This window comes from Triticum aestivum, chromosome 2B (assembly GCF_018294505.1).
Source record: "Triticum aestivum cultivar Chinese Spring chromosome 2B, IWGSC CS RefSeq v2.1, whole genome shotgun sequence".
Taxonomy (NCBI): Eukaryota; Viridiplantae; Streptophyta; class Magnoliopsida; order Poales; family Poaceae; genus Triticum; species Triticum aestivum.
The window spans coordinates 752,109,004-752,123,650 of record NC_057798.1 but is presented as its reverse complement, the minus strand read 5'-3'; the positions used below and the strand labels follow the sequence as shown (position 1 = coordinate 752,123,650).

Sequence of the window (14,647 nt, the reverse complement as noted above, 5' to 3'; positions counted from 1 at the left end):
CAAAAAACAACCGCCAAACCTCATCAAGGACACACTGGAGAAGCTATTTGTGGTGCCCCTGTGAATTGAGGAACTTAAGAAATCAGCTGCAAGAGTCGGTGCACACACCGTGCTAACCTGGGCTAAAGCATGGCAACCAGATCTTGAGCCGTCAGACTTGGCTAACGGCTGCCCCAGCGTGAAAGAGTACGGGTCTCCCTTCAGCGCAGAGAACTTTGCTTCCATCGCAAGGGAAATGCGTCCTCTAGCAAGCAAGCTAGCTGAAGATACCAACCTGTCACATTATCAGACGGTTTACGACACTGACAACAAGAAGGTCAAGGCGCTCATCCATGATTCATAGGACCTTACTCCTCCAATCCATAAGCACACTTTTGCTCCTCACATTGACCCGTCAACAATTATTAGTGATGAAGTTGTATTCAGAGCTTTGACTGGGATCAACTGGCAACTCTGACATCTAGCCAATGGGTGAAGAGGAGGAGGATGAACCGGTGCTGGATGACCCACAACCCTCAACTCGCCAAGGCCAAGACCAGTAAGCCATAGGCTGGCTTAGCATCTGCCCTCTGTGATACTTTGCAAAAACAATTATTCTTTTGGGCCATATGTTGCCTTGTAATAGGCTAGCCTTTAAACAATTATCTGTATCCAATGTTTATGCTCATACTCATTATAAATTTTGCCTAAGCACATCGCCATAAACCCTGCATAAAAACAAAGTACAAGTGCCTTGGCGGTTTACCCCAAGGTGGGTCAAAAAAGCCTCATATAACAAGCCACCGATGACAGTAACGTCCATGACCAGGGTCGGTTTATCAAAACCTCATATAACTATAACAAAATAAATACCATACATGTGATACTTATGTTTATTGTCAGCTTACTAGGCCATATGCAATAAGGGCAACAATCCAAATACAGAGCGCAACACTCTGTGTAATTTATTCACGCCCCCGGCTTACAACGCCGTAGACAGCAAAGGGCAACATCCCCCAAAATTTGGGAGTATAGGACTCCAAACATATGATCATCATACACTGGCGACTTAACGTCCAAAGCCAGGTCGGGTTAACAAAACACCAGAGTTTATCAAATAAAGATCCAAGCATCATGGCCTGAATCGAATGCTAACCATATATCAATATGGTACAAAAAATCACCAACAGAGAATCAAAAGAAATAGAAAAATAGAAAATCAAGGCATTCAGAGGCTGCCAAGCCTCAACATCAAGTGCTATTCAAGGCTGCAAAGCCACTGAGTTACTCCTTAATTCAAACCTGTAAGCTGGGCCTTACATGACCAATCATCGTTTTTACTTTGACAAGTTCAGGGTCTTTAAAAGATTAACTATCAAGAGTATGGCAAGTCATTCCAGGATTACCTGGTCAGAGTGGCAAGCATACAAAGGCAGGATAACCCAGATTTTTCGTGAATATACATGGCGTCCAAGCCTATTGCAAGGGACAACAAAGCTTTTGTTCATTTAACAAGAAGCCCCCAAGTAATATTTCGATCCAAGCGTACAAGCCTAACCAGTAGGGTAGTCATAGCTATGCTCAATGAGCAGGAAGCCCCCAAGTATTTGTAATCAAGGCGTACAAGCCGGATCAAAGGGGTAATCATAGCTATGCTCAATAAGCAGGAAGCCCCCAAGTGACCTTATGAAGTAACAATAAAGACTCAGATTCTCAGAAATGAAAGGACAGAGGCCCTAAATCATCAGGGATGCCAGCTTTATTATACTAATCATAATATATACATTGGTAAAAGTATGTACATCACAAGAGCCGGTGGCTCAGGTGTAATATGGCCGAAGATGAGCAATATTCCACGGCCGGTGGGTCTCCTCCTCCGACGTGCGTGAGTCCTTGTGGTCTCGAACATCAATAAGGTAGTATGACCTGTTGTTTAGATTTTTGCTGACCACAAAAGGCCATTCCCAAGGTGGGGATAACTTGTGCATGTCAGTTTGATCCTGGATGAGCCAGAGCACCAAATCTCCTTCTTGAAAAGTCCTGGTCTTAACCCGGCGGCTATGATAACAACACAGATCTTGCTGGTAAATCGTCGAACGAGTTGCCGCAAGGTCACGCTCTTCATCCAACAGGTTAATATCATCCTAACATGCTTTCTCGTTATCAGCTTCAACATAAGCAGCCACGCGGGGCGAGTCGTGATGTGGTTTCACGCGAAGATGGGCTTCGAGGGGCCCACCACCCACCAGCACACGGGCAAAGCCCCTGGCACGCCCTGGTGGGTGGTGGCCACCTCCTTCACCTTCTGGTCATCCCACGAAGCTTCTAGTGCCTCTTTTGTTCCAAAAAAATTGTCAAAAAGTTTCGTTGCATTTGGAGAAATTTTATTTCTGCACAAAAAACAACACCACAGTAGTTCTGCTGAAAACATCGTCAGTCCAGGTTAGTTCCATTCAAATCATACCAAAACCATATAGAATTGTTGTAAAGATGGCATGAATACTTCATAAATTATAGATATGTTGGAGACATATCAACGGCGTTGATGACCATGTGAGTAGACGACGTGGCGTGGAGGATGGAGATCTATTCATGCCTGCATGGGCCGAATTCGAGATGGCAGAGAATCACAATGAGGAACGGCCAGGAGATCGAGTCAACACCTTGGCGATGTCGAGCTTGAGCATCAAGCAGTGGACCTTGAGGTTATGGAGGAGGCGGGCGGTCTCCTGCATAAGCAAGAAGTTGTCGGCGAATGCTACGCCCGGCGATGAAGTCACTTTGGTTCACAGAGACCATTGGCCAAGATGTGGTGCGAGCTAGAGAAAGAGAGCTTTAGCGAACAACTTCGCAAGGGGGGCAATGAGGCTAATGGAGCAAAAGTCGAAGAGAGTCTCGTCATCAGCATGCTTGAGAAGCAATGTGATGAATGCCTCGTTAAGCTTCTAGAAACCTCATGCATTGAGTATAATTTCCTAAATGCATCACAGAAATTCTCCTTGATAATGTCTTGACAACTCCATAGGAACTCAGAGGTGAAACTGTCCGGCCCCATCGCATTGCCGGTGAGGAGAGCTTTGATCGGCCCCCAAATCTTGGCCTCCGAAAACAGCTTTAGGGCCTTGATCAAAGGGGCCGATGTGTAGGACGTCCAATAGAAGAGAGAACTCATGCTTCCCCATTGACTCGAGTACGTCTGAGAAGTGGTCATAGGCAGCCTCGGCAAGGACCGTATTTATCATCGGCAAAATTTGAGACGCGGTCTAGGTCGGCATTGTCGGGGATGGAAGGGACGGGGAGGTAGATCCATCTGCAACGACGCCACGTGTCCTAACTCCGCCTTTCTGGACCAATACCATGGACACCCCTTAACACATGGCAAGATTCTGACATCGGGTCTCCTCCTGCTGGTTGATAAGATCGAGAAGAAGATCCCTACTCGGTGCTCTTCCATGCTCTCCCGTGGTGACCGGTTGGCCCTCATACGGCACATTCTTTGTGTGATGCGCCGATGCCCAACCACTTCCACATCACCATCGCACTCAAGAAATCCATCCTCGCACGAGTCAACCAAGTATTTGTACATTCCTCTGGGACGGATGCAAGGAAGTTAAGGGCGGACAATGCAAGGCCTGCTGCTCGCGTGTCTACTACCCCATCCAGCTTGGTGGCCTTAGCTTTTGCGATGTCCACCGTGTTGGGCTCGCTCTATGCGCCAGATGTATTTGGCTCCAGCGCACTGACCCTCATGTCCTAGGAACCCTGCTTGTAGTCCACTATAAATTGTGCTTGTCTTACACACAAGAAGAGGAATTAAGAAATGTGTAAAATATATACCATGCATGTCATGGTGTGCATTTGGCTTGATATTGTCTATGCAGTTGGAGTTTGTTAGCAGGTTCATGACAAATCCATGTCGAGGTCACTAGGAAGCAGTGAAGTGGATACTCAGGTATCTCAAATAAACTTCTACATAATATGTACACTTTGGAAGTCGTGATCATGTATACATATTCAGATTATGTTGGTGATATCGATTGAAGAAAATCAACCTCTGGATCCCTTGTGACTTGTTTAAGGGTAGTAGTGTCATGGCAATCAAGATTACAATATTTTTTCTACATCAACCATAAAATTTGAATACATAGCCACAGTTGATGCTTCCAAATAAGTGTTGTGGATGAAAATAAAACTTCTTTCAAGAGTTAGGCATGAAGAAAGAGAAATGTGAATTTTTTTGCGACGGTCAAAGTGCTATCCATCTTGCCAAGCACTCAAGCTATCACTCTTGAACCAAGCACATTGTTGTGAGGTGTCATTGCATTCAATATGTTGTGAGTTCTAAGTTGATATAACTTGAGAAGATCCATGCCAACAAGAGCGGTCCGGATATGATGACCAAAGTATCTGCATCTGAGAAGCTGCATGCATGTTGCGAGGTAGCAGGCGTCACGATGCATCCCTCTTGAGTCGGAGGGGAAGATTCATTAGGATATCCTTCTCGTCTGGGCTATGAGGAGATGACAATATGAAGATTTTAGGCTGCCCAATTGCCATGCCAAAACCGACTGCCCATTAGGATTGTGACCTAGGGTCAACTTGGTCTTTGCACAAGGAGAGAGGTAGAGGTTAATATGAATATGTATACATGATCACGAGGAGAGAAGATCCCTTTACTTGCTTACACTTTGGAAGTCGTGATCAAGATATCCTTCACTGGAGAAGAAAAAGAGAAAAACCAAGAGAGAGAAAAAAAGGAAGATTGTTGGAAGAGCTTGCAAGCAAGTAAAGGGATCTTCTCTCCAAGGTTGTGAAGAGCAGATCCACTGCCTTGCCTCCTTGAAGTTGTGATTCCATCATCTTTGGTGAGATTATTCCAATCCCTAGTTCTCAAGTCCCAAACCTTGTTGTCCTTGTTGTTGTCATCCAAGACCGGGAGATCTTAGTGTATGGGGCCTCTAGTGTTAACTAGATAAGATCTTATTGTATTCCACATTTGATTATAGTGGAAGAAGATTTGAGTAGTTCTGGCCCATGGTTTTCACCCCCAGCTGGGTGTTTTCACGTAAAAATATTGGTTTTCATCTATTTTATTTTTCTACTACTATTTTGTGTGGTTCTCTTGACACCAAACACTTTTGAGTTTGGACGTCTGAGGTGCATTATTGTGCTGGAGAAACTGCAAAGTGTTTAGTTTCGTCCTACAGTTCGGTAGACAGAATTTACTCATATATGTTGACCCATATTTTTCCTTACGTGACTGAGCAACGATGTGTAAATTAGTGCATAGAGGTGATTTCAAAGTTACTTTATTTTCGTTGCAGTGTTTGAAGCCATCGTATAATGTGTGCCAATTTCCAACAATATCTTGTCATATGCTTGTAGACGTCGTTCACTTTAGTGTTTGGGGGTTGATCTTTCTCTTCTTTTATGAGCATATATTGTAAGCGAGTGTCCCAACATCGATCATTTGTACTGGATTTTTGTGGCTTTATTAATTTAATTAGAGCCAACCTTTTATTGTGCCTTTTCCATAAACATGAGGCAGAACAAATGTAGGATATGACTCTTGCTCTTGCAGACTACCAACATTTCCTTTTGGTGGCTTGTTAAGGCTTGTAAGAGCATCTACAACCGGACTGGACAAATTGACCCTCAAAAAGTTTGCGGGCACATACTCGTCATAGACGAGTCCGTGGATAGCGCCGGACGGCCTCTCATTTGCCCTCCCGAATGACGATACCCCTAATATCCAAATCGTCATATTCATGCAAAGCCATGCATGCCCATCATATAGCATCAATTTATCACAAATCGACAAAGCAAAATAAAAATTCAACACATGCAAAAATAAAATTCAACAAATCATACATAGATATGCAAATGAATCAAACACCCCCATTATTGTGCTTGTTGATCCTCTTCCTCATGTTGATCAATCACTTTTTGCCTTCCTCATCCAAGAGGCTACTGTCCTATAACATGATCCTCGACTCCTCCTTTTTTTTCTTGCAAGCCTCAACTTCTCTTTCTCTCTCTCAATTCCTTGCATTGTCGCTGCCTTTTCAAGCTCATACTTTTGCATATTCTCTTTCTTGTCCAAGTATATATTTCCCCTCTCAATGTTTTCAACTTCTCTTCATCCTCTCCCGGTCAAACTCCATCATTTCCCTTTGCGCACCCAAGAATAGCTTGTACCTATCCTCTTCTCTTCTTTGGCAAAAAAATGCCAGTCCATGTGCGGACATTAACTTTACTTGTTGCGTCGTCAAGCAAAGCCCTCTTTGGCACGGTCGCTTTGTACGTCCACCCCTCCACTTTGCTCATCATCATCCAATCCAATAGATTGTGGAGGGCTTGAGCCATCGTTTTTCTTCATCTTCTTGGTGGTTTTCTTTTAAGCTCATCAAGGATGAGCTGTCACTTCGGTTTTCCATTCAATTTGAACCAACTATGGTTTTTCTTCATCTTCATGGTGGTTTTCTTTTGAGCTCGTCAAGGACGAGCTGTCACTTCGGTTTTCCATTCAATTTGAACCAACCGTGGAACAAAGTGAATGGCCTGCCTTCAGTTTGGTTATACAAAGTGGTTGCCAACCCCAACTAGCAAAACAAGAATCACTCAAAACAATGCAACAAACAAAGCTAGAAATACAAAGATCACATGTGAGGCAAGTCAAACTTACATGTCTATTGACTTTAATGCCACTTTATTGGTTGTACGAAGTGGTTGCCAAACCCAACTAGCAAAACAAGAATCACTCAATACAATGCAACAAACGAAGCTAGAAATACAAATGATAACATGTGAAGCAAGTCAAACTTGCATATCTATTGACTTTAATGCCACTCTGGTTCGGGCCAACCACTTGTAAATAGGAACCGCAAAAAATTGTTGACACTCCCTTGGGTGGTGGACCATTAAAAAAATAGATCCATGAGCACTAACACTCATAACAGATTTTATAGAAGGAGTCTACCCGGGTGAGATCACGGAAATTCGCTCCCGACAGGAGTCGCACCCCGGTTTGCAAGGATGCGCCACTGCGACCTTGCCACTGCCTAGTTCTCCAGATGGTGGACCATGTATGTTGAAGAGAGCCCTTGTTGTGGAGGACGGACGAGCACGGCGGTGCCGACGGGGAGCAAGGGTGGAGGAAGACGATGATTCGTTTGTTGCATTTTTGGATTGGCTTTACAGGGTCTGGTTGAATGGTGATTTGTACGGCCTCATCATTTCGGGGAGGGTTTAAGGGTCCGGCTGTAGATGATCTGATGGAGCTTAAACTGAATGACATGGAACGGAAGCATGTGCCCTTTGCTTTCAAATACAGTAACAAATGGAGACATATGACTATGTGAGACTACAAGCACCAGACATGGCAATTTCATTGATCACGCTACACTAAAATCAACTGAATCGACAAGAGTACAGCACAACATTAGAACAGAAGCAGCTCCGGTAGAACCTCAGCATCACTCATACTCATACAGGGGGCAGTCCACGCGATGCTGAGGGATTCAGACTAATATGTACACTAGGGAAAACTGCAGAGCACACACAAATTGCTCACTCCCTGCCTCACTGGGTACGGCTCACCAAGCTCAAATGCACGGCAAGAACATCCCGGATCCTCTCCCCTTCCTTGTCATTCTCCCCCTCGAAGTCCTCAAACGCGTCGGCGCCGGCGTCCGCCGGAGCCGCCGCGTCGGGCATCGGCTCGCCGCACTTGATGAGAAAGTTGTGCAGCAGGCAGCCGGCGACCACGACGTACGGCAGCGCCTCCTGGCACTCGCCCTTCCAGCACTCCTCGAGCAGCTGCCACCGCGCGCGCACGCGGCCGAACGCGCTCCTCACCAGCCGCGCCCCCTGCGCGTGCACGTTGTTGAAGATGCGCTCCTTGGACGCACCGTCCGTGGCGCCGGCGTCCCTGTAGGGCGTGACGAGCCAGGGGAGCAGCGGGCAGCAGGCGGGCGCGAGGAAGTAGCGCGGCACGGAGCCGCCGATGAGCTCGCCGTGGGGCGCGTTGGCGAGCACGAGCGACTGCGAGGTGTAGAGCTTGGTCCGCGGGAGGACCTCCGGCGGCGCCTCGGCCGGGTCCCAGCCGACGGAGACGTCGAGGAAGCGGCCCTCGGCGTCGACCAGGGCCTGCGCGGTGACCGCGGCGCCCCCGAAGCGCGCGTAGCCGAGCGCGCCGCAGCAGTTGGGGAGGGAGAGCGCGCAGAAGCCCGGGACGGCGCGGGAGATGCGGTCGGGCGCGGCGAGGTCGAGCAGGGCGGCGAGGCGGTCGGCGACGGCGCGGCAGACCTCGTAGAAGGCTTGCGCCGCGGCGGCCGGGGAAGGGAGGCCGAAGCGGCGCGCCACGGCGCGGGCCGGGGCGGCGTGCGCGAGGCGGTAGAGCGCGGCGCCGAGCTTGTGGTCGGCCGGCAGCGCGAGGGAGGAGGATGCGGCGGCGGGGTCGGGGAGCGCGAGGGAGCGGAGGAGCGCGTAGAAGGCCGGGCGGGACATGCGGAAGGCGTCGCGCCAGGCGGAGTCCGGGAGCGCGGGGGAGGCGGAGACGAGGCGGAGGAACCAGGAGGAGGGCAGCGAGGGCGGCGGCGTGGGCGGGGAGAGCGAGAGCGAGGTGAGCGTGATGGTCTGGAGGTGGAGCGGGAGCAGCGCCAGGAGCCGCGACACGGCCCGCGCCGCGGCGAGCAGCAGCGGGTCGAGCGCCAGCGCCTGGGAGGGGCGGAGCAGCAGGTCCTTGTCCGACGCGAAGCGCAGCGCCAGGGAGACCGACGTGGCCAGCTGCGCCAGGAGCGCCGTCAGCTGCGGCGGCGGCGGGCGGGGGCGCGCCGTCGCCGCCGGCGACCGCGGCGCCAGGCGGGAGCGCTTGCGGCGGGCGGCGGCGGCGGCGACCATCGTTCGTCGGCGAGGAGGCGGGCGCGGTTTTGCGGGAGGGGCGGTGGGGCGCGGTTACTGGCGATGGCGACGTGTGAGCTGAGCTGAGCGGGAGTGGAGTGGAGTGGGTCACTGGAGACTGGGAGAGCGGGGCGGTGACCGGTGGGGTGGGTTTAAGACGGGCGGTGGGCTCCCCGGCTCTGGGCGCGCCGAGCGAGCGAGCGGGCGAGCCTCGGGCGTGGCGACGACATGGGCCTCCTATGCGATGGCATTTTTTGCAGGTCGGGTCGTGGTGGTGGTGGTGCGTGCCGGGTGCTGGTGCAGTTGAGGCAGCGGATGGTGGGGGCATTTCCTCCTCTTCATCGGGAGACCGGATTCTTGCTGCCACGTTGTCGTGTAGCACGCACCACGCGTGCGTGACTCTCGTCGTCGTCGTCGTAGCGGGTTTAGCGAGCGGATTAGGCGGGGTCAGCTTTGGGTCAGCCGGCCTTGCTGCGCCGCATCAGTGCTTATGCTTGGGCTGTGGGCCCAAACCTGAAGCGCCTCCCTACAATTACGAGGGGGTTCTCATTCCACAGCGCTATACCTCGCTTATTGCAAAGTGAAATTAGTTAAATATACGTTGAACATGTTTCTAAAACATGCAAATATATTTAAAGTGTTATAACTTATTGCAAATATATTTAAACATGTTTCTAAACCTGTGCTGCAAACAGAGAAGCGCCTCCCCAACAATTACAAGGACAACTAAAAAAATTACTTGGGAGTAAGTTCAGAGTGCTTTTGTCAGCAGGAGAAGTATCCACGAGAACTTCAAATTTGTGGGCAATACCGCACGACTGCTGCATCGTAGGAAAGTCCCGGTTGTGCTTATGAAGATTGACATCTCCAAAGCCTTTGATACTTTGTCCTGGGAATTCATTCTCAAATTGTTGATTCAGAGAGGTTTTGGACGAAGATGGTGTTGTTGGATCTGTGGCCTCATGTGCACTGCCTCATCCTCGGTGATGGTCAATGGTGAGACTTGTGATCCCTTTGCGTTGGCTAGTGGTGTAAGACAAGGCGATCCACTGTCACCGGCGCTCTTCATCCTGGCTATGGACACGCTTCAGGCTATGCTTCATTGGGCTACCAGGCACAATCTACTCTCGGACATGGGGCTTGGGAGCAACATGCCAAGGGCTTCTTTCTTCGCGGACGACGCGATCCTTTTCTTCAGACCTACGCCAAGCGATATGCAGGCCATTTCTGCTACTCTGAAGCTGTTTGGTGAAGCCAATGGACTTCGTATCAACCTACAAAAGAGCACCATTACTTGCATCAGGACAAGTGACACCATATCGGCGACGGTGGCACATCACTTTTCCTGCCAGCTGAAGCAATTTCCCATTCAATATTTGGGGCTCCCTCTATCAATTTTCAGATTACAGCGCCAACACATACTGCCCCTCATCGACAAATACTCCAGCAGGATGAAAGGATGGAAGCCAAGGATGCTTGCGCCTGCGGGACGGTTGGCACTTACGCAATCTGTGATGATGGCATTGCCCTTGCATTTTCTTTCAGTGCTGCCACTGCCAGCATGGGCTTTGGAAATCATCAACAGGAGGTGTAGGGGCTTCATTTGGAAAGGGGAAAATGAGATCAGTGGGGGTCATTGTCTTCTTCCTTCGGCGAGAGTGTGTATGCCGAAGGAGTGTGGCGACCTGGGCATCTTGAACTTGAAGTGGTTCCGCTCGGCTTTATGTTGCCGATGGCCCTGGCTGCGCTGGGACCCTGAGGAGCAACCATGGCGGATGTTGCCGGATGATCAGGAGGGTGATGTCACAGCTATCTTCAGTGCGGCCACGTCCGTCTGCTTGGGGGATGGAGAGCGGGCCAAGTTCTGGACGGATAATTGGTTACCGGAGGGCGGCTCCATTGTGACCATGGCCCCGACCCTCTTTTCTTTTGTCAAGAAGCCGGGCCGTACTGTCCGGGGTGCCCTTCAGAACCGTGGATGGGTCTGAGACATCTTAGGAGGAGTTTCAGTAGTAGCCATTGCACAATATCTCACTATTTGGGATATTACTCGGAATATCTCGTTGACGCCTGGTGTGCCGGATCGTCTATAATGGAAGCTGACTGGGGATCATCTCTTCTCTGTTAAGAGTGCTTAGAGCATGTTTTTTGTTGCCTCGGTGTGCTTCGGATGCTACAGACTAATTTGGAAATCCAAAGCTCCTCCAAGATGCAAGCTTTTCATGTGGCTAGTGGTTCATCGCCGGTGCCTGACTGCGGACAACTTGGAGCAGAGGGGTTGGCCCTCAAACGGCAACTGCCCTCTGTGCCTTGTGACGGCGGAGGACTGCACTCACCTGTTCGTGCACTGCATGTTCACACAGCAGGTTTGGCTATTGTTCAGAGATTGGACATGGGCGAATTTTTAGGTGCCGGACGATCATTTCATCAATACGGAAGACTGGTGGCTGCTGATAACCCGCAAGTATACAGGATAGTTGTAGTCTCTTTTGATAAGTAAGAGTGTCGAACCCAACGAGAAGCTAAAGGTAGAACAAATATTCTCTCAAGCCCTATCTGCCACTGATACGACTCTACGCATGCTTAGTGTTTGCTTTACCTAGAACAAGTATGAAACTAGAAGTACTTTGTAGGTGTTGTTGGATAGGTTTGCAAGATAATAAAGAACACGTAAATAAAAATTAGGGGCTGTTTAGATAAAGATGCAATAAAGTAAATATAGCGAGTGTGGAAAAGTGGTGGTAGAAGTTGTGAAATTGTCCCTAAGCAATTGACTATGTTACTAGACCGATAGCAAGTTTTATGTGGGAGAGGCATAAGCTAACATACTTTCTCTTCTTGGATCATATGCACTTATGATTGGAACTCTGGCAAGCATCCGCAACTACTAAAGATTCATTAAGGTAAAACCCAACCATAGCATTAAAGCATCAAGTCCCCTTTATCCCATACGCCACAACCCCCTTACTCGGGTTTATGCTTCTGCCACTCAAGCAACCCACTATAAGCGAATCATGAACATATTGCAACACCCTACAGCGGGAATCCCTCGCACTTGCGCGACACGGAGGGCACAATAGGACAGCAACATAACCACAAGCAAATTAAACCAATCATAGCAATTCATCAATCACCGATAGACAACGAAAATCTACTCAGACATCATAGGATGGCAACACATCATTGGATAATAATATGAAGCATAAAGCACCATGTTCAAGTAGAGGGTACAGCGTGTTCCGGAAGAGTGGACCACTGGATATAGATGGGGGAAGGTGATGGAGATGTTGGTGAAGATGGCGGAGGTGTTGGTGAAGATCACGGTGATGATGATAGCCCCCGGTGGCGTTCCGACTGTTTGGGAACGTAGTAATTTCAAAATTTTCCTACGCACACGCAAGATCATGGTGATGCATAGCAACGAGAGGGAAGAGTGTTGTCTACATACCCTTGTAGACAGTAGAGGAAGCGTTAGCACAACGCGGTTGATGTAGTCGTACGTCTTCACGGCCCGACCGATCAAGCACCGAAACTACGGCACCTCCGAGTTCTAGCACACGTTCAGCTCGATGACATCCCTCGGACTCCGATCCATCCGAGTGTCAAGGCAGAGTCCCGTTAGCACGACGGCGTGGGGACGATCTTGATGTTCTACCGTCGCAGGGCTTCGCCTAAGCACCGCTACGATATTATCGAGGTGGACTATGGTGGAGGGGGGCACCGCACACGGCTAAGAGATCCAAGGGATCAATTGTTGTTGTGTCTAGAGGTGCCCCCCCGCCCCCGTATATAAAGGATCAAGGGGGAGGGGGCGGCCGGCCAGGAGGAGGCGCGCCAAGGAGGAGTCCTACTCCAACCGGGAGTAAGATCCCCCCCCCCCTTCCAAGTAGTAGGAGTAGGAGTCAAGGAAAGGGGGAAGAGAAGAGAAGGAAGGAGGGGGCGCAGCCCCTCCCCCTAGTCCAATTCGGACTAGGCCTTGGGGGGTGCCAGCCTCTCCTCTCTCTTTCCCCTAAAGCCCAATAAGGCCCATATACTCCCCGGCGAGTTCCCGTAACTCTCCAGTACTCCGAAAAATACCCGAATCACTCGGGACCTTTCCAAACTCCGAATATAGTCGTCCAATATATCGATATTTACGCCTCGACCATTTCGAGACTCCTCGTCATGTCCCCGATCTCATCCGGGACTCCGAACTCCTTCAGTACATCAAAACTCATAAACTCATAATATAACTGTCATCGAAACCTTAAGCATGCGGACCCTATGGGTTCGAGAACAATGTAGACATGACCGAAACACGTTTTCGGTCAATAACCAATAGCGGAACCTGGATGCTCATATTGGCTCCCACATATTCTACGAAGATCTTTATCGGTCAGACCGCATAACAACATATGTTGTTCTCTTTGTCATCGGTATGTTACTTGCCCGAGATTCGATCGTCGGTATCTCAATACCTAGTTCAATCTCGTTACCGGCAAGTCTCTTTACTCGTTCCGTAATACATCATCCCGCAACTAACTAATTAGTTGCAATGCTTGCAAGGCTTATAGTGATGTGCATTACCGAGTGGGCCCAGAGATACCTCTCCGACAATCGGAGTGACAAATCCTAATCTCGAAATACGCCAACCCAACATGAACCTTCGGAGACACCTGTAGAGCTCCTTTATAATCACCCAGTTACGTTGTGATGTTTGGTAGCACACAAAGTGTTCCTCCGGTAAACGGGAGTTTCATAATCTCATAGTCATAGGAACATGTATAAGTCATGAAGAAAGCAATAGCAACATACTAAACGATCAAGTGCTAAGCTAACGGAATGGGTCAAGTCAATCACATCATTCTCCTAATGATGTGATCCTGTTAATAAAATGATAACTCTTTTGTCCATGGCTAGGAAACATAACCATCTTTGATAAACGAGCTAGTCAAGTAGAGGCATACTAGTGACACTATGTTTGTCTATGTATTCACACATGTATTATGTTTCCGGTTAATACAACTCTAGCATGAATAATAAACATTTATCATGATATAAGGAAATAAATAATAACTCTATTATTGCCTCTAGGGCATATTTCCTTCACCGACGCCACCAGAAGCAAGGGGGAGAGAGCCCCCCTTCTTCTTCTTCTTCCTTGACCTTCTCCCTAGATGGGAGAAGGGTTTCCCCTCTGGTCCTTGGCTCCCATGGCTTCACAGGGGCGAGAGCCCCTCCGAGATTGGATCTATCTCTTTGTTTCTGCGTTCTCAGATTCTGCCCCTTCACCGTTTCTTTTATATCCGGAGATCCGTAACTTCGATTGGGGTGAATCTTTTGCCCAGATTTTTCTCATAAAATTAGCTTTCTTGCGGCAAAAGAAGAGCGTCAACCGCCTTACGGGTGGCCCAGGAGAGTGCCAGGCGCACCCAAGGGATGTTGGCGCGCCCCCCTATCTCCTGGCCACCTCGGGCACCGTCTCGCATTGATTCTTCCTCTGGAAAATCCCAAATATTTCAAAAATATTCTCTGTCCGTTTTTATCCCGTTTGGATTCCGTTTGATATGGGTTTCCTGCGAAACATAAAACATGCAACAAACAGGAACTGGCACTGGGCACTGGATCAATATGTTAGTCCCAAAAATAGTATAAAAAGTTGCCAAAAGTATATGAAAGTTGAATAATATTGGCATGGAACAATCAAAAATTATAGATACGACGGAGACATATCAGCATCCCCAAGCTTAATTCTTGCTCGTCCCCGAGTAGGTAAATGATAAAAAGA

The 14,647-nt window shown here is 49.0% G+C and overlaps 1 protein-coding gene across 1 annotated transcript; it reads right to left on the bottom strand.

Moving 5' to 3' along the window:
* Window positions 1-7,339: 7,339 nt before the first annotated feature.
* LOC123042456 (protein ANTAGONIST OF LIKE HETEROCHROMATIN PROTEIN 1-like) lies at window positions 7,340-9,365 on the bottom strand. Its single transcript, XM_044464904.1, has one exon. It carries the CDS (start codon window positions 8,878-8,880, stop codon window positions 7,561-7,563), a length of 1,320 nt encoding a protein of 439 aa, XP_044320839.1. The 5' UTR covers window positions 8,881-9,365; the 3' UTR covers window positions 7,340-7,560.
* Window positions 9,366-14,647: the final 5,282 nt, after the last annotated feature.

Excerpts from the sequence above, each read along its gene's own strand:
- LOC123042456 (XM_044464904.1), bottom strand. The coding sequence starts at position 8,880 with ATGGTCGCCGCCGCCGCCGCCCGCCGCAAGCGCTCCCGCCTGGCGCCG.